The 24,214-nt window shown below is 44.3% G+C and overlaps 1 protein-coding gene across 1 annotated transcript; it reads right to left on the bottom strand.

The window, feature by feature from the left end:
• Positions 1 to 1,739: 1,739 nt before the first annotated feature.
• LOC143934273 (atrial natriuretic peptide receptor 1-like) lies at positions 1,740 to 21,340 on the bottom strand. Its single transcript, XM_077457738.1, has 6 exons — positions 21,204 to 21,340; positions 18,511 to 18,685; positions 13,739 to 13,837; positions 11,716 to 11,807; positions 3,484 to 3,621; positions 1,740 to 2,311 (listed from the first exon to the last, which is right to left on the bottom strand). Exons 1-6 carry the CDS (start codon positions 21,261 to 21,263, stop codon positions 2,036 to 2,038), a joined length of 840 nt encoding a protein of 279 aa, XP_077313864.1. The 5' UTR covers positions 21,264 to 21,340; the 3' UTR covers positions 1,740 to 2,035.
• Between the last annotated feature and the right edge of the window lie 2,874 nt (positions 21,341 to 24,214).

Below are 24,214 nucleotides of genomic sequence, written 5' to 3' on the forward strand. Positions count from 1 at the left end.
TTACATACAGGTAGACTCTATGTACTAATTAGCTGATCTCTGAAAGCTCTCGGTTCCACTAGATTTTAATTAGAAGTATCAGTGTAAAGAGGGCTGAATACAAATGCACGCCACACTTTTCAGATATTTATTTGTAAAAAAAAAAATCAAAAAACACTTATGTTTTCCTTCCACTTCACAATTTTGTGCCACTTTGTGTTGGTCTGTCACATAAAAATCCCAATAAAATACATTTACGTTTTTAGTAGTAACATGACAAAATGTGGAAAATTTCAAGGGGTATACTTTTTCAAGTCACTGTATGTTTCATTTTGCTTGGTGCCAATCTGTGAAGCTGAATTTTTTTTTTGTACAACTTTGCCATATTTCATGGTCTACATTCACTCTTGAATATACGAATGCACTAATACCTGTGTCAAATATTACACACGTGTAAATACCAGTTTAAGAGATATTTTGTGTTTTGCAAAAATTAATAAAAATAAAGTTACAAGCAAAACTAGCACCATAAGATTTTCATTTTTTGGGTTCACAATAACATATATTTATGGAACGTGACAAAAAAAAAAACACAGGATATTTTGTAGAGAACGTTTAACATAAAGTCCATAGGGGGGTTGTCTATGCAAAAATGCATTTAAAAAGTAGTGCCCAAGTGTGGGAATGAAAATCATTTTCTAGACACTTTTTCCTAGTTCACCCTTTGGCCTAGTCTAAAGCCTCATACACACGATCAGACTTTATACAAACTTTGCTGTGGATCTTTGTACAAAGGGCGTCGGCCGTGAACTTGTATTGCATACACACGGCAGGACTTTTTCAGCCAACTTTCACCAAATCACATGTTTTTTTTTTGCTCTTTTACCGCCACTTTTGGTCAACTTCTGTATTGTTGTCTGATCTTTTGCATTGGTTCTGAGCATGCGTGTTTGTACTTTGTACAAAAGTCCTATGGTTTTCTGTACATGCGATCAAACTTTGCTCCATTGGACTTTTGTTGCCGGAAAGTTTGTCCGTTCGCACAGCCAATAAAAGTCCACTGGAAACCGAAAAAGTTTGTCCAATGGAGCGTACACACAGTCGGTTGTTGCTCCAAAACTGATAATTTGCATGTTTGTTGTCAAAAAGTCTGATCGTGTGTATGGGCCTTAACACCTATTTGCATAATTCCTTGTAAAGGCCCGTACACACGATCAGACTTTTTGACAGCAAACATGCAAATTAGCTGTTTTGGAGCAACATCTGACCGTGTGTACGCTCCATTGGACAAACTTTTTCGGTTTTCATCAGACTTTTGTTGGCTATGCGAACAGACAAACTCTCTGGCAACAAATGTCAGATGGAGCAAAGTCTGATCGTGTGTACAGAAAACCATAGGACTTTTATACAAAGTACAAACACGCATGCTCAGAACCAATTCAAAAGATCAGAAAACAATACAGAAGTTGACCAAAGGTGGCGGTAAAGAGTAGAAAAAGCATGTGATTTGGTGAAAGTTGGCTGAAAAAGTCCTGCCGTGTGTGCAATACAAGTTCTCGGCCGACGCCCTTTGTACAAAAATCTACAGGAAAGTTTGTACAAAGTCCGATCGTGTGTATGGGGCTTAAGAATCAGCCCACTGCTTGCATCAGGATTGAGGGCTCTGGAGAGGAGTAGTCCCCACCCTTAATCTTCCTGTATTGTAGAGAGTAGCTAGGAGAACTAGTAGTGGCACCAGTAGATCTAAAAAAAAAAATGAATGTAATAAAACAGAAACATTTTATTTAAAAATGTGGTTAGACTGTCGTTATGGGAGGGAGGAACTAAGCAAAACAAAATATAAGCAGAATAAAGTTCAGCTTTAACTCTTTATCACCCACCAAAACACTAAAATGTTATTTTTGAGTGGAGTGACCCTTTTATGCTGTTTATCCTGCCTGACAAAGACTTTTCTGTCTGGCCTCGGTATAGTATTTTCATAGGCTAAATGTCTAAAAGAAAAACATTCTTGTATAAAACTTGTATTCTCTGTTCTTCTCTTGGAGATTGAAGGACCTCAGACAGATTCCTCTACAAACCCAGGAAGAGGGATAGTCTTCTCCAGAGATATTTTCCTGGAGGTCTCCTGATCTGCCTTAGGTAATTTCAGGGTCAGGATTTGGTCAACTTTGGTATTTTCCAACATAGCCCCTTTTTTGGCATCATGCAGAGCTTCCTCCATGTTTGTGGACAGTCCTGGAGGTGCGGTGACACCATCTTCCAGGGCAGACTCCTCCAGGATCCGAGGTGTGTTCACCCGGCTGGCTTCTGATGGAACATTGCTGGATAAAGACTGGTAGATATAGAAAAAACATATACCCGGGATTCACTAATAAACCCAAACATTAGAGACATATTTTACCAAGATCACTTTGTGTCATGACAGAGTGAGAAATTCCGACAAGTAAAGTATGTGCAAAACTTTCGCAAAAAAGTCACTAATTGCAACAAATAAGTATTATATCACAATGACCATTGTTTATAAGGAGTCCTGCTATACTTACAGCTTGGCGCACTGATTCATCTATTCTATGTACATAGAAAATATGCAATCTTTTCAGTTCTATGTGAACTAAAAATCCCTGTTTTGTATTACAGATTTTGCTAGAAAGGGTATATAGCAGAGGATAAATCCAGAATTTCTAGTTTTTAGTTTTATGGTGCACAAATTGTGACATCTACGAGATAGACTACATTACCAAAGGTATTGGGATGCCTGTCTTTACACAAACATGAACTTTAATGGCATCCCAGTCTTAATCTGTTGGGTTCAATATTGAGTTGGCCCACCCTTTAGCTATAACAGCTATTCTTCCCTTTGCAGCTTCAATTCTTCTGGGAAGGCTGTCCATAAGGTTTAGGAGTGTGTTTGTTAAGCGAGTTTGGGGTGGAGGAACTTGACTGGCCTGCAAACAGTCTTGACCTCAACCTGAAAGAACATCTTTGGGATGAATTAGAGTGGAGACTGCAAGCCATTCATTGTGGAGACTACGAGCCATTCCTTCTCATCCAACTTCAGTGCCTGACCTAACAAATGCGCTTCTGGAAGATTGGTCAAACATTCCCATGGACACACTCCTAAACCTTGTGGACAGCCTTTCCAAAAGAGTTGAAGCTGTTATAGCTGCAAAGGGTGGGCCAACTCAATATTGAATCCTATGGACTAAGACTGGGATGTCATTAAAGTTCATGTGCGTGTAAAGGCAGGTGTCCCAATACTTTTGGTAACATAGTGTATACCACAAAAAGGCATTATCCTATTTTTGTCACACGTGTTGTGCTCTGCAGGCGCATACATTGTAAATCATTGCTTATTTGTTGTACAGTACTAGAAGAAATGTCAAAATGTGCGTTATTGTTCTCAGGACGTTTGTGTTGTATGTTGTCCAATTTACTGTATATTGTATGATGGCCAGGTATACACCAGACATTTGCCCATGTAGTGTATTATCCGGTAGTCCCCACCTGTAGCCCAGAGCCCAAGCTGCTGTCCACCTTCTTCCTGCGGGACATGTTGGGGTTCCAGTGGCAGACCAAGCTGTCGTTCTGCACACTGTAGTTCTTGTTTCCAAGCAGCCAGTAGGTCTTCATCTTACCTTTACCCTGCAAGACAAGACAAAGGTTACATAAGGGGTGACAAAAGGGATCAGCATTGTTTTATCATCTTAAAAAGCAGCCTTTCTGCCCTATTATTTATTGTTTATGAGATGTTCCAATATATTTTATTTGGAAAAAGAACAATTTTCAAAGCCTCCTATTATACCCTATGCATGTCACTTGTGTATCTCCGTTCTACTTCCATCTTCCCTCCAACCCACTCAACTTTCCTTTTAAATCTAGCTCCTCCCCTCAGCTCAAGGCTCCACTCCTCGGTCTACCTGACAGTATTCCTATCCTGCATGCCCTTATATCACTCTTCTTTGGCCCATACCATTCTCCTTACACCACTCTTCTTTGGCCCATACCATTCTCCTTACACCACTCTTCTTTGGCCCATGCCATTCTCCTTACACCACTCTTCTTTGGCCCATACCATTCTCCTTACATCACTCTTCTTTGGCCCATACCATTCTCCTTACACCACTCTTCTTTGGCCCATACCATTCTCCTTACACCACTCTTCTTTGGCCCATACCATTCTCCTTACATCACTCTTCTTTGGCCCATACCATTCTCCTTACACCACTCTTCTTTGGCCCATACCATTCTCCTTACACCACTCTTCTTTGGCCTATACCATTCTCCTTACACCACTCTTCTTTGGCCCATACCATTCTCCTTACACCACTCTTCTTTGGCCCATACCATTCTCCTTACATAACTCTTCTTTGGCCCACACCGTTCTCCTTGCACCACTCTTCTTTGGCCCATACCATTCTCCTTGCTCAAAATTTCTATCCACCTGCTTGAGACCACTCTTCTCCTGCCTGACACCCAGGGCTGTTCTTCAGTAGGGACGCAGTTCTGGCACCTTCAGCACTGAATGTATGTAATAGCAAGGGGTACAGGGTTACGCTGGAAGGTATATTGCTGCTGGCAGGAGCTATTTTTGTGTGAGGGTCTATAGTTGCTGAGGATGTCTATTGTTGCCTGATGTCACTTCTTTCCTTCCTGACAACTCTCATCCCCTGCCTGACACCACTCCTCTCCTGCCAGAAAACACTCTTCTTTCCCTGCCTGACACCACGCTCTCCTGCCAGACTCCACTTCACACCTGCATGACACATTTCTTTCCTGCATGATACTACTCCTCTCCTGCCTGAAAGCTCTCCTTTGTACCTGACACCACTCTTCACCTGCTTTACATGATCTCTCTCTCCTGCCTGACAACTCTCATATCCTTCCTGAGACCACTCTTCTCCTGCTGGACACCACTCCTCACCTGCCAGAAAATGTTCTTTACCTGCCTGACACCACTCCCAAAAGGACTCCTTCTTGCCTGACACCACTCCTCACCTGTGTGACATCACTCTCCTGCCTGACGTCACACCCACATTTTTCTGCGGCATGCTATGAGCACCACATTACTACTCTCCTTAGGGCACCCAAAGGTGTCCCAGGCCTCTAAATTGTTCAGGTTTGGCTTGAAGAAAACTTCATCCCTGTTGACATATTTCTTCGCCTGCTTGAAATGACTCTTCTCCTGCCTGAAACCTTTCCTTTCTACCTGATACCACTCCTTGCCTGCCCAACTTCACTCCTTTCCTGCCAGAAAACACTCTTCCCCTGCCTGAAACATTTCTTCCCCAGCTTAATACTACTCCTCACCTACCTGAAATCCTTCTTTCCTACCTGACACCATTTTTTGCCTGCTTGACTTCACTCCTCTCCTGCCTGACTCCACAGGCATCAGGGGAAAGATAATGCCATATCTATTATGTATTAATCACAGGTACAGTACTTATATAGCGCTGTCAACTTGCGCAGCACTTTACATGTACACTATATTACCAGAAGTATTGGGACGCCTGCCCTTACAAGCACGTGACCTTTAATGGCATCACAGCCTAATTCCCTGTACACACTGTCAGACATTCCGACAACAAAATCCATCGTATTTTTTCCAACGGATTTTGTGCCAAACTTGTCTTGCATACACATGGTCGAACAAAGTTGTCGGAAAATCCGATCGTTCAGAAAGAGGTGACGGACAACACGTACATCGGGACTATAAATGGGCCAGTAGCCAATAGCTGTGGTCTTAATTTATTCTGAGCATGCATGGCACTTTGTCCGTCGGAATTGTCTACACATGATCGGAAAAACTTTGTGTGTCGGAAATTCCGACGGAAAAAGTCAGATGGAGCCCATATACAATCGGATTTTCCAACAACACGATCAGATTGCACATTTTCCGAAGGAAATTCTGACGTTGTGTACAGGGCATTAGTCTATAGGGTTCAATATTGAAATGTCTTGGTATGCTGACGCCTTAAGAGTTCCATTCATTGGAACTAAGGATTCAAGCCCAACCCTTGAAAAACAACCCCACACCATAATCCCCCCTCCATCAAATGATTTGGACCAGTGCACAAAGCAAGGTCCATAAAGACATGGATGAGTGAGTTTGGGGTGGAGGAACTTCACTGGCCTGCACAGAATCCTGACCTCCTGACCTTAACCCGATAGAACACCTGGATGAATTAGAGTGGAGACTGCGAGCCAGGCCTTCTCATTCAACATCAGTGGCTGACCTCACAAATACGCTTCTGGAAGAATGGTCAAACATTCCCATAGACACTCTCCTAAACCTTGTGGACAGCCTTCCCAGAAGAGTTAAAGCTGTTATAGCTGCAAAGGGTGGGCCAACTCAATATTGAACCCTAAGACTGGGATGCCAATAAAGTTCATGTGCGTGTAAAGACAGGTGTCCTAGTACTTTTGGGAATATAGTGAAGGTATTTATTGCAAAGCTCCATCTAGTGGTCAAGTCATAATGTGGTATTTTCTTGATTCACATAATTCTTATGAATGAAGAACATTTGATCTGCACAGAAAATAGCCTAGTAACATTCGCTTTTTCAGAATTTGCACATGAAAAATGTAAATGCAGTTTCACAGGACAAATAGCTCTGCAGTTTTTTTTATTTTATTTTATTTTAATTTTTTAATTTTTTATTACTGTCCTGTTGTTCATCCCACTTTCTGTTCTGGCGACACCTATAACTAAAATATCACTTTTAGGTGAATGGAGCCTATTCCCTTTGTTTGGTGACCAGTTCAGACTGGGAATCACAATCTGCAGATGGCATTATGTTTTATATATCTTCTCCTAGTAATCATTTGGTGACAAAAGCTGTAGAGTGAGCAGAGGTTTGTGACATCAGCACTCTATCAGTCGTGGTGTATGCCTGCTCTCTGCGGATCAGGAGAGCTTGGCAAACAGGCGCATTTCACACAAAAGTCAGCGACTTTACTGGTTTTATGAATAAACTTTTATGTGGTTTTACGCTGTGCAATCTCTCCTTCCTTCTTCCTATTTTATGCTATATTGACTAATGAGATGCTGAAGTAAAAAAAACGGACCTGATATGGAACATTCGTAAAAAGGAACATCTGGAAATGAATAAGCAAGCAAGCTCTGACCTTTCTTAGTAATAAGAGCTCAATCAAACCTGGCGAGTGAGTTCCCTACAGGGAAAGCCAACGGTGACTGCCACGGAAGCAGTGACATACCAATAGCCCAGGAGGCTCCATGTAGAAGGGGGCTCCATTAGGGAGGCTGTTTGTTGTTGCTAGTCACAGACCTCCCTCTGTTCAGGAAGAAGCATGTACTTAGCTGTTCTAGCAGTGTAGACTTACTGCTCTCCAAACTTCTGTTACCAATTGAAATAAACCCTGTATGCAACCCCCCAGCCCCAGTCGGCTTACTTAAGCACTGTATTGGGAGTGCACAGTGAGCTCACTCTCAGCACAGAAGAGCAGTTCCCCAGGGATGCATATGTGCATTGGCTCGGTGTTAAAGGAGAAGTTCTGCACTCCTGTGCTACAAAGCTGGTTCAGGCTCTGCAGGGATCCCTACAATAATGTTGGGATCTGCTAGGGTTGCTTTTCATCAAGCCAAACCCAAACACTTTTGCAGCACAGGGCAATTTTTTTTTTGTGCAGTAAACACTATAGGATTATAAAAGACCTGGGACACATTTGGGTGCCCCAAGGGGAGAAATAATGTAGTGCACAGAGCATGCCAGTGGATGTGGCCAAATTGCTCTTTCTGACATCATCACCCCACCCTTCAGTGATGCCAAAAAGGCCCCCAAACAGCTGCCCGCAGTGGCAAGAGATTTTTTTTTGACTATCTCGATTACTTCGGGGGCCACGGCATAGTCTGAATAATGTGTCCGGGTTTCAGGTGGAGTGAAACCCGGACACATGATTCAAAACTTGAACTGTCCGGGTGAATCCTGGACAGGTGGCAACCCTAGGATCTGCCCAGATGCCTGATTAGCAGCTGGCTCAGCCTCACTGCTTCCGCTCCTCCACAGCCCGGCACTCCAGTGAGGACTGGAGGGGTGGAGCAGAAAGCAGTCACTAAAGGTCACCACTTTGTGCTCAGAGCAGACCTGAGAACTCAGGGATTATCAGTCTGAGTAGCCATCTAGCTTAGTATGTATGTTTGTTTGTTTTTTTTCTTCCCGCACTTCTCTTTTAAGGCCGGGGCACGGCTTATATACATAAAGCCAGTGGAAACAGGTTAAAGGGTGTTCCAACCTTAAAAGAAAAATGTAAAAGTCAGCAGCTATGGACACTTACCTGTCCAGGGCGCCCGCGATGTCACCCCTCCCCCCCCCCGAGGCCGATACGTCCCTTGTATCGTGTCTGGGCACCGCCATCCTCACTAAGGGAAACAGGCAGTGGAGCCTTGCGGTTTCACTGGCCGTTTCCTACTGCGCATTGCGAGAGTCGCTCTGCGCTTTGTGAATGGCCCCGTTATGTTCTGGGACACACACATGTCCCAGAAGGCAACGGGGCCGCTCGCCGAAGAGGAGGAAGCGCAGCAGAATAGGAAGAGGCAGATTAGGAAGACTGCCTAGCAACAAGGGTTTCTGGTAAGTAAAAAAAAATGTCCCCAAAAATTTTTTCACATTTTTTTAAAGAATATTAATGCTATTTTTATTTTTAGGGTGGCCCTCCACTTTAAGAGTTTTTTTTAACTGCTGTGTTTTTGTTTTTTTGTTTTTTTTATCTTGGTTTTATTAGTATAGTTTTGTTTGTACATATTTGTGGACACTTAGGCCTCATGCACACGAGACGCAGATGAAACCTCTGTTAAAAAAAAGCTGAAACGCGCGTTTTGCCGCGTTCGCATGCCGCGTTTAGACGCGTTTAGACGCGTTTGCGTTTAAACGCGTTTATAAAGATAACATCATGTAGACCCTCCCCAAGCTCTCAAAGCATTTTTTTAAACTATTTCTGCTATTTTGATCAGAGTGAGCAGCATAGAGAGCAGTTGTACACTTGCATTTGCCGTGTCACTTGCCACGGCACCTGCCACAAGTTGTGGATTGTCCACTTGCCACGTCACTTGCCACAAGTTGGGGATTGTCCACTTGCCACATCACCTGCCACGTCACCTGCCACAAATTGTGGATTGTCCCCTTGCCACGTCACTTGCCACATCACCTGCCACGTCACTTGCCACGAGATGTGGATTGTCCACTTTCCACGTCATCTGCCATGCCACCTGCCACAAGCTGTGGATTGTCCACTTGCCACGTCACCAGCCACATCACCTGCCACAAGTTGTGGATTGTTCACTTGCCACGTGACTTGCCACATCACCTGCCACGTCACTTGCCACATCACCTGCCACAAGTTGTGGATTGTCTACTTGCTGCGTCACTTGCCACATCACCTGCCACGTCACTTGCCACGTCACCTGCCACAAGTTGTGGATTGTTCACTTGCCACGTCACCTGCCACGTCACCTGCCACAAGTTGTGGATTGTCCACTTGCCACGTCACTTGCCACAAGCTGTGGATTGTCCACTTGCCACATCACTTGCCACGTCACCTGCCACGTCACTTGCCACGTCACCTGCCACAAGTTTTGGATTGTCCACTTGCCACGTCACTTGCCACGTCAGCTGCCACGTCACTTGCCACGAGATGTGGATTGTCCACTTTCCACGTCATCTGCCATGCCACCTGCCACAAGCTGTGGATTGTCCACTTGCCACGTCACCAGCCACATCACCTGCCACAAGTTGTGGATTGTCCACTTGCCACGTGACTTGCCACATCACCTGCCACGTCACTTGCCACATCACCTGCCACAAGTTGTGGATTGTCTACTTGCCGCGTCACTTGCCACATCACCTGCCACGTCACTTGCCACGTCACCTGCCACAAGTTGTGGATTGTTCACTTGCCACGTCACCTGCCACGTCACCTGCCACAAGTTGTGGATTGTCCACTTGCCACGTCACTTGCCACAAGCTGTGGATTGTCCACTTGCCACATCACTTGCCACGTCACCTGCCACGTCACTTGCCACGTCACCTGCCACAAGTTTTGGATTGTCCACTTGCCACGTCACTTGCCACGTCAGCTGCCACGTCACTTGCCACATCACCTGCCACGTCACCTGCCACAAGTTGTGGATTGTCCACTTGCCACGTCACTTGCCACATCACCTGCCACGTCACTTGCCACGAGATGTGGATTGTCCACTTGCCATGTCACTTGCCACGTCACCTGCCACGTCACTTGCCACGTCAGCTGCCACGTCACTTGCCACAAGATGTGGATTGTCCACTTGTCACATCACCTGCCACATCACTTGCCACATCACCTGCCACGTCACCTGCCACAAGTTGTGAATTGTCCACTTGCCACGTCACTTGCCACATCACCTGCCACGTCACTTGCCACAAGATGTGGATTGTCCACTTTCCATGTCACCTGCCATGCCATCTGCCACAAGTTGTGGATTGCCCACTTACCACGTCACCAGCCACATCACCTGCCACAAGTTGTGGATTGTCCACTTGCCACACCACTTTCCACGTCACCTGCCACATCACCTGCCACAAGTTGTGGATTGTCCACTTGCCACGTCCCTTGCCACGTCCCCTGCCACGTCACCTGCCACAAGTGGATTGTCCACTTGCCACATCACTTGCCACATCACCTGCCACAAGTTGTGGATTGTCCACTTGCCACGTCACCTGACACAGTTGTGGATTGTCCACTCGCCACGTCACTTGCCACATCCCCTGCCACAAGTGGATTGTCCACTTGCCACATCACTTGCCCCATCACCTGCCACAAGTTGTGGATTGTCCACTTGCCACGTCACCTGACACAAGTTGTGGATTGTCCACTCGCCACGTCACTTGCCACATCACCTGCCACAAGTGGATTGTCCACTTGCCACGTCACTTGCCACATCCCCTGCCACAAGTGGATTGTCCACTTGCCACGTCACTTGCCACGTCACCTGCCACAAGTTATGGATTGTCCACTTGCCACGTCACATGCCAGTCACCTGCCACAAGTTGTTGATTTTCCACTTGCCACGTCACCTGCCAAGTCACTTGCCGCGTCACCTGCCAGGTCACTTGCCACGTCACCTGCCACAAGTTGTGGATTGTCCACTTTCCACGTCACTTGCCACTTCACCTGCCACGTCACTTGCCACAAGTTGTGGATTGTCCACTTGCCACATCACTTGCCACCTGCCATGTCACTTGCCACAAGTTGTGGAATGTCCACTTGCCACGTCACTTGCCACAAGTTGTGGATTGTCCACTTGCAATTGCAATTGTTTAAAATATTTTTCTAATGGTTTTTCATCATTTGCAATCATTTTTGAGATTTTTAATGTAAAAAAAAAGGTCACCTTTAAAAATGCATATAAACGCAAACGAGGCTAAACGCGGGTGCCGCGTTTAGCCGCGTTTTGCGTCTAAAACGCAGAAATTTTTGTTTCTGAACGCATTTTTTTGCTTCTGGAAAAACGAGATTAAACGCAACTGCATATAAACGGAAAAAAACGAGACTGTGTGCATGGACACATAGGATAACATTGAATGAGTTCAGGTGCAGTTGAAAAAACTGTCCAACTGCATCTGAACGCGCGTTTAACTGCGTCTCGTGTGCATGAGGCCTTAGGTATACTGTAAAATACTTTTTCTTGTCGAAATCAAAGGGAAGCGATGGGCGCATTGTGGAATATATTATAGAATGCATCACCTTCACTTCAATCTCTCCCCGAGGCTCGATCTCGTAGGCGTTATCAATGATGAGTTCCTGGTAGGTAGCAGAGCTGATGTGGATTTTCTGTGCTGTAGAGCGGAATAATTATTAACTAAAAACAATCCCAATTAATTGTTACATCGTTACATAGTTATCTAGGCATCAAAAAGACACCTTTGTGTCTCTAAGAAAAACACGAAACAAATACTTGTGTGAGAAGCCTCAGATGGTAGCTGCCATCAGCCTGAAATTTAGGCGACACGTTGTATACTAGGTCCAGGCAGTGAAGCTGACACTTCAGTGCAGGTAACCACGGAACCCTGGAACTAGTGAACAGGCGAGGACAGCTAGGGATGAGCAGAGTAGAATGGATTTTGCCATGAAATTACTGATTTTCGACTTTGCAAAATTTGAATGAACTAAAAACTTCCAATTTCGCTCTGGCTAAATCTGCTTAAAAAAAATTGGAGGATTTTGGGGGTGTTTGGTTTAGTTGTTTTTCATTGTGAGCCCATCAACTTTTCTGTGCTGCGTTAATATGCGTTTTATTGAGTGCATTGGGTTAAGGGAGTCCATTGGAATGTAAGAGCTGCCAACGCACCAAAAATCAGACTTGACCGCATTTATTGTAACAACTCACTATTGTCTGTGTGCTACAACGCAGGTGCATTTTCCTTCGTGTGTTGGTTTTCCATTCAAAATGAATGGCACCACGACGCAGTAATGCATGTTATGTGTGTCACCACACCGCTTTAGTGTAAATCAGCTCTTTGTGTTTTTTGTATTGTTTTTACCTATATTTAGTTTAATTGATCGTTTATTTATGTACTGTCCTTTCATTGTTTTGTTTTTTCACCGTTTATTGTTTTTTTCATAGAAAGAATAAAACAAATAAAAATAATACAGCTGATGGTGGCTGTTTTTTGGCACAAGGATAGGTCAAGGATAGGTGAAAATAGGCTTCTCTAACACTTAAAGTGGTTGTAAACCCTTACAAAAGATTAAGGCTTACCTGTAGGTCCAAGAAATATCTCCTAAAACTACACGGTTTAGGAGATATTTACTAAAAGACAGCGGCACGCAGGCACACTATCGCCGTTAGCAGCATGCCGCTGCTAGCGGCGATATGCCGTTAGTGGCGGCCCCCGTGCGCATACGCGGGAGTGACGTCATCACTGCTCTGACGCTGTGAGTGGCCGGAGCACCGATACCCAGAAGAAGATGGACGCTCCAGACTACAGGGGACAGCGGTGACATCGCTGGCTCCCATGTCAGGTAAGTGATGCATAATGGGGTACTACGATGCATAGTAGCCCATTATGCTTTACCTTTGCAGGGAGACAAAGAGGAAGTAAACGCATCAGGGTTTACTTCCTCTTTAAACCCCATCGTACCGCTATATACCAAAACAAAAAAAAACGTAAAAAAGAAGTATGGTCAAATCTCCTTTGATCATACTTCTCCTGTGGTTCAATGGAGTGCACTTAGTTCTACACTCCTGTGACCCAGATTTAGCTGACAGCAGGCTAACGTCCACTATCAGCTGACATAATAGAGCCGGTCCAGGCTCTGCAGGGCTCCTGACAATAGTGTCTGGATCTGCCCAGATGCCTGACCAACAGCTGGCTTGGCCTCTTAGTGCGCTGCTAAGAGCCTGAACCAGCTGCTCCTGCCCCCTCCACAGTCCAGCACTCCAGTGAGTGCAGTCACTGCTCTGTGCTCAGAGCGGACCCAAGAACTGAGCAATCAGTGGTCTTTGATCACTCAGTTCCTGGCGTAGAACCAGTGGGGAACAACAGCAGCATCAGACTGCTGCTGCAGATATCTAGGTTAATTTTTTTTCTCTTTTCTTCTCTTTTAATTTTGTCTTCCCAGTGTCTCCAATTAATTTTGTCAAAAATTAGAAACTTCCCTAAAATCTCACAATTTTTACAAAATATTGGCAATTTTGCTCATCCCTACTGGCAGCTTCTGCCTGAAGCTTCCTGCACAGGAGTTATTGGCTTATTCAAACACGTACGTAGGCTGGTAGACTCCATCCGAGAAGCGGTGTTCACGGTGTCTCCAAACAGGCAGTAGCGTGGCATCTTATGCCCAACGACGCCGGCCACGCAGGGCCCTGAAAACAGCAGCACATTGTCATCACTTTTCATTGCTAAATCTAAAATATACAATACATAAGAATGCTGTATATAATGATGACCATAGTTCTCCATTATATCTTCTTCCTATAACGCTGGCTGTATGTGGCGACCAAGGTTCGATATAGTATTATTTCTTAAAAGAGTTTATTTTATATAAAATGTTTCCACATACCTGCAACGTATTTATATATCTTTAATCAGAGTGTAGCACGGTAAAGCCTTCCTGAAACAGATGTCTCGTTCCATCATATCCATCAAAAATAAGAGGATTACTCCTTTCAAGACAGTGGGGGGAGCCGGGGGAAGGGCACCTGAGTAGAGGGGCCTACAGTGAGGGGACAAAGTATTTGATCCCCTGCTGGTTTTGTATGTTTGACCATTGACAAAAAAATGATCAGTATATAATTTTAATGATAGGTTCATTTTAACAGTGAGAGATAGAATAACAACAAAAATATCCAGAAAAACACATTTCAAAAAAGTTATAAATTGATTTGCATTTTAATGAGTGAAATAATTATTTGATCCCCTACCAATCAGCAAGATTTCTGGCTCCCAGGTGTCTTCTATACAGGCAACAAGCTGAGATTAGGAGCACTCTTTTAAAGGGAGTCCTCCTAATCTCAGTTTGTTACCTGTATAAAAGACACCTGTCCATAGAAGCAATCAATCAATCGGATTCCAATCTCTCCACCATGGCCAAGACCAAAGAGCTATCCAAGGATGTCAGGGATATGATTGTAGACCTACACCAGGCTGGAATGGGCTACAAGACCATCGCCAAGCAGCTTGGTGAGAGGGTGACAACAGTTGGTGCAATTAATCACACATGAAAGAAACACAAAATAACTGTCAATCTCCCTCGGTCTGGGGCTCCATGCAAGATCTCACCTCGTGGAGTTTCAAAGATAATGACAACGATGAGGAATCAGCCCAGAACTACACGGGAGAACCTGCCAAGGATCTCAAGGCAGCTGGGACCATAGTCACCAAGAAAACTATTGGTAACACACGATGCCATGAAGGACTGAAATCCTGCAGCGCCCACAAGATCCCCCTGCTCAAGAAAGCACATGTACAGGCTAGTCTGAAGTTTGCTAATGAACTTCTGAATGATTCAGAGGAGAACTGGGTGAAAGTGTTGTGGTCAAATGAGACCAAAATCAAGCTCCTTGGCATCAACTCAGCTTGCTGTGTTTGGATGAGGAGGAATGCTGCCTATGATCCCAAGAACACCATCGCCACCGTCAAATATGGAGGTGGAAACATGCTTTGGGGGTATTTTTCTGCTAAGGGGATAAGACAAGTTCACTGCATAAAGGGGAAGATGGACGGGGCCATGTACCATCAAATCTTGGGTGAGAACCTCCTTCCCTCAGCCAGGGTATTGTAAATGGGTCATGGATGGGTATTCCAGCATGACATTGACTCAAAACACACGGCCAAGGCAATAAAGGAGTGGATCAAGAAGAAGCCCATTAAGGTTCTGGAGTGGCCTAGCCGGTCTCCATACCTTTTTTTTTTTAAAGTAGAATTTGATTTATTTTCATACGCAACACGGTCTCCATACCTTAATCCCATAGAAAATATGTGAAAGGGAGCTGAAGGTTCGAGTTACCAAACATCAGCCTCAAAACCTTAATGACTTGGGGAGGATCTGCAAAGAGGAGTGGTACAAAATCCCTCCTGAGATGTGTGCAAACCTGGTAGCCAACTACAAGAAACGTCTGACCTCTGTGACGGCCAACAAGGGTTTTGCCACCAAGTACTAAGTCATGTTTTGCGAAGGGGTCAAATATTTATTTCACTCATTAAAATGCAAATCAATTTATAACTTTTTTGAAATGCGTTTTTCGGGATATTTTTGTTGTTATTCCGCCTCTCACTGTTAAAATAAACCTACCATTAAAATGATAGACTGATTATTTCTTTGTCAGTGGGAAACCATACAAAATCAACAGGGGATCAAATACTATTTTTCCCTCACTGTAAGACTAGGCAATAGAGACTCTTCCCCTCTTCTCATCTCTATAACATAAGAGGGAGGTGTTCTGTAGTCAACAAAGCGAAATAGGAAGGGCTGCAGGGGGCACCGAATGTTATCAGCTCACTGGATTTCTGGTGGAATCAACAGGTATTTTGTTGCACTTTTTGAGTTCATTGTTAGGATTTACATACACTTTAGCAAAAATTACCAAATGTTATAACTCACAATAAGATCGGAATATGTGGAATTTTGCTGTGAGTTCTTGAAATATAAAGATTGAAGAGAAAGACATTATTGTTTATAACTAAGAAAAGGGGCACATGCCAAATAAAGTACTAGATCCATAGCCGATGTGCAGGACAGGCTGCGTAAACTGGCTGGGAACAATGATAGCCTGCAACGTCAGCAAGATATTACCGGCACAAACAGGATCCAGAAGATGGATATATTATAAATCCAAACAGGTATCGTATAACAGCCAATGCCACCTCGCCTGCCAAGAGGATGATCGAGAAACCGTTCAGGGGAACAAAAATTCCTATTAATAAATCTCTGAGAGCTGCAAAGGCTCCTGGAAGGAGATTCATGGAAAGAGTTTTTATATATGATTAAATTTAAAAGCTAATTTTATATGCAGAGAGGAAGAAAGAGGTTAAAAAAGTAGAGTGTGAGAGAGAGAGAAGAGAGGGGAACTGAGAGAAAGAGACAAAAAGAGAGCCAGAGAGCAGGGAGATTTAGAGCGAGCGATCCAGAGAGAAGAGACAGTAGAGAGAAAAGGGAAGAAGAAATTAATAGAGAAAGGAAAGCGAAAAGAGGAAAAAAGGAAAAAAAAAAAGGAAAGAAAATTAAAAAGAAAGGAAAGAGAAAGGAAAGGAGAGGAATAAGGAAAGGAAAAGAAAATAAAAGAGGAAAGAAACAATTAAAGAGAGGGAAATGGAATTGAAAGGAAAGGGAAAAAGGAAAGGGGTAAAGGAAAGAAAAGCACAAAGGAAAGGAAAGGAATGGAAAGAGAAAAGGGAAAGACAAGGAAAGGGGAAAGAAAAGCACAAAATGTAAGGAAAGGAATGGAAAAAGAAAACGAAAAAAGCAAACGAAAGAGAAAAATGAAAGGAAAGAGGAAAGAAAAGCAAAAAAGGAAAGAGGAAAGAAAAGCATAAAAACAAAGGAAAGGAAAGGAAAGGAAAAACAAAAAACAAAAGGAAAGAGAAAAAGGAAAGGAAAGAGAAAGAAATGGAAAGGAAAGGGGAAAGAAAAGCACAAAATTTAAGGAAAGGAATGGGAAAAAAAAACAAAAAAAAAGGAAAAGAACGTGGAAAGGGAAAGAAAATGGAAACAATTAAAGAAAAGCAAACAAAGGAAAGGGAAGAAAGCAAAGGAAAAGGAAAGTAAAGCTAAAAAAGGAAAGTAAAAATAAAAAAGGAAAAGGAAGAAAAGCAAAAAGGAAAGGGAAGGAAAGAAAAGGAAACTGAAAAGAAAGGAGAAAAGGAAAGAAAGGAAAAAAAATGAAAGGAAAGGGGAAAATGAAAGGAAAGGAAAGGAAAAGGGAAAAGGAACAGAAAGGGCAAAAGGAAAGGAAAGGGGAAAGGGGAAGGAATGGGGAAAGGAAAGCAAAGGAAATGAAAAATAAAAAAGGAAAAGGAGGAAAAGAAAAGAAAAAAAAATAAGGAAAGGGGAAAAGGAAAGAAAAGAAAAAAGAAAAGAAAAAAAGGAAAGCAAATGGAAAAATGGGAAGGAAAGGAAAGGGGAAAAGGGGGAAAGGAAAGGGGGAAAGGAAAGGGGAAAAGGAAAGAAAAAGGGAAAAGGAAAGGAAAGGGGAAAAGGAAAGGAAAGCAAAGGAAATTAAAAATAAAAAAGGAAAATGAAGAAAAGCAAAAAAAGGAAAGGAATCGAAAAGGGGGAAGTAAAGAAAGGGAAAATAAATGGAAGGAAAGAAAAGAAAAAATTAAAGGAAAGGGGAACAGGAATGAAAAGAAAAAAAATGAAAGGAAAAGGGAAAAAGAAAGGAAAGAAAAAAGGAAAGGGGAAAAGGAAAGGAAAGAGGAAAAGGAAAGAAAAGGAATAATAAAAAAGGAAAAGGAAGACAAGCAAAAAAGGAAAGGGAAGGAAAGAAAAGGAAACGTAAAGGGGGAAGGAAAGAAATGGAAAATAAATGGAAGGAAAGAAAATAAAAAATGACAGGAAAGGAGTAAAAAGAAAGACAATAAATTAAATTAAACCAGTGCTGTAAGAAATACAGAGAATGCCATTGCTGATCCCATTTTGGAAACTGCTAGTTGCCTGGCTGCCCCTGGCTATAAAACGTGTAACGAGTTTCTCACTCAGAATCAGTATTAAAATTTGAAAGTCAAAATTTCTAACATTCCTAATTATTCTGCATTGGCAGATCAGAAAAAAAAACCTGCAGCCATTAGATCAGCATGATAGCCAGGTACAGCACAGGTATTTTCCAGAGGAATTCTCTCAGCTTTCCTGTAATCTTGTGAATGTTGATCAGTACAGACAAGTTTTTCAGAAGGCAGCAGATTAATGATGTGTGGTTAGGACACACGGGTGTATTTGGCGGTTCTCCCCTGGCTGTGTCCCCCTGTACACGTCTCACTTCTATAATTCCTGGCTGGCACAGCACAGCTCGGCTCCATTTGTTATAGCCATCACACATACCGGTGTGGATTCCAGCTCTCAGCTGCAGTCTCTCGTTTGGCATGTGCGGGATGATAACTTGCCGAACGGCAGCCACCAAGTCCAAGGACATCTTAGCTATTTCATCTGCGTGCTTGTCATTACTCCTCTCCGGCAGACCGCTGACCACCATATATGCATCGCCGATTGTTTCTACCTGTGCCAGGAATAGAGAATATAGATGGTTCCACTGAGCTTTCATTACATCTGAACTGGCCACATAATAAATCACCATTAAACTGTGAAAGAAGCTTACAGCCAATCGGTATTCAGCTAAAAATTGGGCCTTTCATTAACTTTTGAAGTCTGCAGAAATTCCTAACATGTCCCAATATACAACAATAGAAATATTTTTCAGAAGTGCTCCACCTTTTATAATTTAAACACCATACCTGAGCTCCAGCCCAGTGACTTTGCCCAGGCTCAGATGATGTCATCAGTCTGCTGCAGGCAGGAGGGAACAATTCCACAGTCTCTCCCAGTGATCAGACTGTATAGTGTAACTTTGTAGTAAGTCTACCATAGGACTGCTTTTAGCAATTCCCTACCAAAGCAATTTTAACATTTTTTGCACATGATAAAATAAGCTTTTTTTAAAATAGAAATAACTGTAAACCCGACAAAAAATATATTTTTTCTCAAATCAGAGTCCCTGAAGAATAAAATAGTGGTAGTTGCAATTTTCTATGTCGCATAATATTTGCGCAGTTATTTACCAGACTAATTTTTTAAGAAAAATATACACTAAAATTAATTGTAGTGTTTTTGGTGAAATCTCAAAGATGGGTCAAGTAAATAGATACCAAACATGTCAAGCCTTAAAATTGCGCACGTTTGTGGAATCGCAAAAGACGATGGTGTCTGAAATTCTCCATAGACTCCGACATGTGTGGCGCAATTGATGTTTATATAAAAATGCTCACCCTATGTTGTGCTTTTTATATGGGGTGTGTGCAGGGGTGACTGGGGCACTTTTAACATTTTTTGAACTATATTTATTTTGTTTATTTATTATTTACCATTTTTATTTTTAACTTTATTGCTATTACAAGATTGCTAACAAGCCTCTTATGTGAAAGCATGAGTAGATGTCAGGTACTCTCTATGGATACATTGGGGATCTATTAGACACTCAATGTCTCCCCTGTCCTGCAATGCAGCTATTCAAACATGGGGCGGGGGCGGGGGGGGGGGGTCATTAGTTACAGAAGGGATTAAGGAGGGGCGTTGAACCGAAGTCAGTACCAAGCTCACATTTGTCTACCATGATGTTTATAAATGTACCTTGGTAGACAAGTGGTTAAATTCTCTTCAGAACCCCCTGCAACCCCAAAATTAAAACAAAAATATTAACTCCTGTTAGCTTGCTATTGGTCAGTAAGAGGGCTTGTCACACTGAATTGATAAAGGCAAGGTTAAAGTGACTATAGAGTATGAAGCAAATCGCTAAGGCCGCGTACACACGCGGGGACTGTTTGGCCAACTTTGTCCGCTGAACAGTGTTTCGGCGGACAGTCCGCTCGTGTGTGGGCTTTCAGCGGACAGTTTCAGCGAACAGTCCGCTGAACAAGGTTTTTCGGAAATTCCGAAAAACTGTCCGCTGAAACTTTGTTTCAGCGAACAGTCCCCTCGTGTGTAGGCTTGTTCGTCAAACTAAGTTCCGCGCATGCTCAGAAAGGATTTACATGCCGAAAGTTATAATGCAGTGTATAGGACGTCGTATTTTTCGTCCCGTCGTACGTGCCGTTCACGTCATCGCGCACGGTTTCAGCAAACTGTTCGTTCGTCGTGTGTGGCCATGTCCGTCCATGCTAATTTGGAGCGGACTGTTTGCTGAAACTGTTTGACGGACAAAGTTGGGCGAACAGTCCCCGCGTGTGTACGCGGCCTAACTCCCAAAAGGCAGTCGTTATTTCAGCCACAGAGCGCCCCCTAGTTTTAATAGCTTCTGAAGAGATCACAAGTTATCCTTTCATGTATTCATGTAATTCCTGCAAACATTTTAAGGATCTGATCTTTACTTGAGCACAGGTACATTTTAGTGCAGTGTCTCTTCTGCTTTTTCGAGACCAGGGCCCTGTAAATTTTCCAAAACCTTCCATGCCCTATGGTAAAACGGAAGGGGGGGGGGGGGGGAGCGGATTGTGGCAAGGGTAGTGGAGTCAATTGGAGAACCGCAGTTGACTTGGTGGCCCTTTTAGAGATGAGGTTTCTTGGGTTGAGGGGGAGCACTGTGAGAAGTTTGGAGACAATGTGGGACACTGATGGAGGCAGGGGGTACAATGGAGGGTTGGGGAGCACTGTGAAGTCTGAAGGCTCTCTGAGAACCTGGGGACACTGTGGGCCACTATGAGAGGTTGGAGGGTGCTATCGGAGGCTGGGCGGCACTGTGGGAGGTTGGGGGGGCACTGTGGAGGCTGAGGGCTGACAGAGGACTTTGTAGCACTGTGGACCACTATGCGAGCTTGGGGGTACTAAGTGAGCTGGGAGGCACTGTGGGAGGTTAAAGCATCTGCAGCTGGCTGGAGGCCCAGTAGATAGGAGACCACAACCAGTGGTTGAGAATTACAGCTTTGGTACATATAGCATCTTAGCGACTTTAACTGCAAGTACCTTTTCCTTAAAGCAGTTTCCCTATACAAGGTATATTAGGACAGCTGTAGGCTAAGGCGCACCTTATAGACATTGAATGATTCGATCCTGGTGTCAAAACAGACATACAGATTATTCAACATTTCTACCACCTGCAGAGGGGTGCACGAGGCCGATATGGAAGTGAAGCCAACGACATCTGAAAAGAATATGGTGACCTGGGGGGACGAGAGAAACAAAATATTCAATGCTTGAAAATGAATATAAAATATAAAGCAGAACTCCAGCTAAACGGTTAAATGTACAGATACCCTGTTTCCCCAAAAACAAGACCTAGCATGATTGTCAGTGATGGCTGCAATATAAGCCCTCTCCCCCAAATAAGCCCTAGTTAAAGTCCTTGTAGGTCTTATTTTCAGGGTAGGTCTTATTTTCGGGGAAGCAGGGTAATACACACACATGTGCTCTGCTTTTCCTTCTGTGTTCTACATTCCATAGCCGGGAGGGTGGCCTGTGACACCATGCAGACAGTCATTTGAGAAAGTCACGTGGTATGTGACGCAACGCGTCAGGGAGGAGTTGAGGTGTCGTTCGTCACTTCCGGCCGCGGCCGAGACCAGAAGTATCGCTGTTTATGTTTGTGAATCTCTACTTTTAATGTAAGTGTGGATATTTTTATCAATAAAGCGAATTAACTGTACTACTCATTGGAGACCCCCCTTACTCTCTTGTATATGACACCGGAGTGCAGATATTGGAGGTGACAACTGATGGTCCAGAGGTTGTTTGTATAAGAGGTGGAAGATTGTTTACCCACCACCCCTCAAGCGTGATCCGGTCCTTAGGGACCTGTATTAGAGGTGAGAGGCTGGGGGAAACAAGGGGTGCACCTAAAGCACTGAAGGTTTAAGGAACGGTGCATATCTCACTCACTATTAGGGATGAGCTTCGTGTTCGAGTCGAACATACGTTCGACTCAAACATTGGCTGTTCGTCCGTTTGGCGAAGTCCGAACATTTTGGTCCGTTCGCGCCAAATTCGTGTGGCGCTCACGGCCCACAATGCACTGCGATGGCGCAGTGCATTGCTGGCTCATGATTGGCCAAGCATGCACTGTGACGCCGCATGCTTGGCCAATCGCAGCGCCAGCAGCGAGGAGAGCCATGATTGGCCACAGGCAGGATGCCTGTGGCCAATCATAGCTCAGGCTGTGTAGTGCACGCCCCACACTATATAAGGCCGCCAGCGCGGCGGCCTTGTGTAGTGTGTTGGCGTCTGAAGCAGTGGGTGTTCTGTGTACCTTCAACACAGTACACACCGATCGTTTTCGGCCGATTTTCGATCTTGCTGTTGTGTAGTGGTTATTGTCTGCGTGCCCTGACCGCAGTATACACCGCTATATTCACCTCACCTATATAGCTAGTGATCTATCTTTTATAATAGAGCTTGCAGTCAGTAGTGTTAGGAGATAGTGCGTGCTGTCTGCGTGCTCTGTACCCAGTACATACCGCTATATCCACCTACATAGCTGTTCTCTATTTTAGCCCACTTGCCATCTGCAGGAGTTATTGGAAGTTGTGTGTGCCTCCAGCACAGCACAGTATACATCTGTATATACCCCTTTATCTCTGGTGTTCTATAATAAAGGCATCTGGAGGAGTTAGTGGGTGTTCTGTGTACCTTCAACACAGTACACACAGATCGTTTTCGGACGATTTTCGATCTTGCTGTTGTGTAGTGGTTGTTGTCTGCGTGCACTGACCGCAGTATACACCGCTATATTCACCTCACCTATATAGTGATCTATCTTTTATAATAGAGCTGGCAGTCAGTAGTGTTAGGAGATAGTGCGTGCTGTCTGCGTGCTCTGTACCCAGTACATACCGCTATATCCACCTACATAGCTGTTCTCTATTTGAGCCCACTTGCCATCTGCAGGAGTTATTGGAAGTTGTGTGTGCCTCCAGCACAGCACAATATACATCTGTATATACCCCTTCATCTCTGGTGTTCTATAATAAAGGCATCTGCAGGAGTTAGTGGGTGTTGTGTGCCTCTAGCACAATATACAATACCTAACTGCTTTTTTACCCAACTCCCTTCAGGCCATTACCATGTCTGGAAGGCCAGCAAGGAGAGGCAGACAGGCGCGAGCCGATAAAAGAGGGCAAGCAGGCTCTGTGTCTAGAGACAACAGTGCTGGTCGTGGACGCGGTGCATTGTCATCAGCACGTGGCCATGGGACACGCTTGTCCTTCTTTTCGGCAGCTGGACATGTTGAACCGCAACATGCCAACGACTTGGTAGAGTGGATGACCAAGCCCTCTTCATCCTCCTCATCCTCTCTCACCCAGTCTCAGGGTACTAGCAAAGCAGCTGCCAACGCATCGTCTTCCCTCCTCTCAATGTCATCATCAGTGACTCCTTCCCTAGACCCACCACGTCCTCCTGAGGAGTCTCCTGAACTCTTTGAGCACAGTGTTGGGTACATGCTCCAGGAGGATGCCCAGTGTTTTGTGGGCTCTGATGATGACACTCAGCTAGAGGAAGGCAGTAGCGTGAGCGCAGAGAGAGGGGATGCTCAAGAAGGACAGCAATCTGGCAGTCATGTTCCACAAGCTGCAGCATACTGCCAGGTTTGCTACAGCGATGAAGAGGGAGGGGATGATGAGGGCACTGACTCCACGTGGGTGCCTTGAAGGAGGGAGGAGGAGGAGGAGGCACATGTCCAACGAGGCAGGATGCCCTCCGGGGGCGAGCTTAGGGGCAGCACACCGACTGAATCACACTGCAGAGCTCCGCCTGTGCAGAGCGCTGCCTCTGCACGTTATTCTAAAAGTTCTTTGGTGTGGGCCTTTTTTGAGACGAGTGCATCAGATCGCACCGCTGCTATTTGCAACATATGTCTCAAGCGTATCTCACGTGGCCAAAACATCAGCCGCTTGGGCACCACATGCTTGACCAGACATATGTTGACCTGCCATGCAGCTCGTTGGCAAGCGTACCTCAAAGACCCACACCAAAGAACAAAGCGGACCTCTCCTTGCTCCTCATCAGCTGGCATCTCCAACCCCACTAGACCTTCAGTCCTCTC

Source organism: Lithobates pipiens, unplaced genomic scaffold, assembly GCF_037356315.1.
Source record: "Lithobates pipiens isolate NorthernLeopardFrog02 unplaced genomic scaffold, aLitPip1_a1.2 Scaffold_27, whole genome shotgun sequence".
Lineage (NCBI taxonomy): Eukaryota > Metazoa > Chordata > Amphibia > Anura > Ranidae > Lithobates > Lithobates pipiens.

Bases quoted from the DNA above. Each gene is read 5' to 3' on its own strand.
- LOC143934273 (XM_077457738.1), bottom strand. From the start codon at position 21,263: ATGTTGAATAATCTGTATGTCTGTTTTGACACCAGGATCGAATCATTC. The intron at 18,686-21,203 runs GTGCGCCTTAGC...TTCCTGGCACAG, and splicing joins AATCATTCAATGTCTATAAG to GTAGAAACAATCGGCGATGC. The intron at 11,808-13,738 runs GTACGTGTTTGA...TCCGCTCTACAG, and splicing joins GATGGAGTCTACCAGCCTAC to CACAGAAAATCCACATCAGC.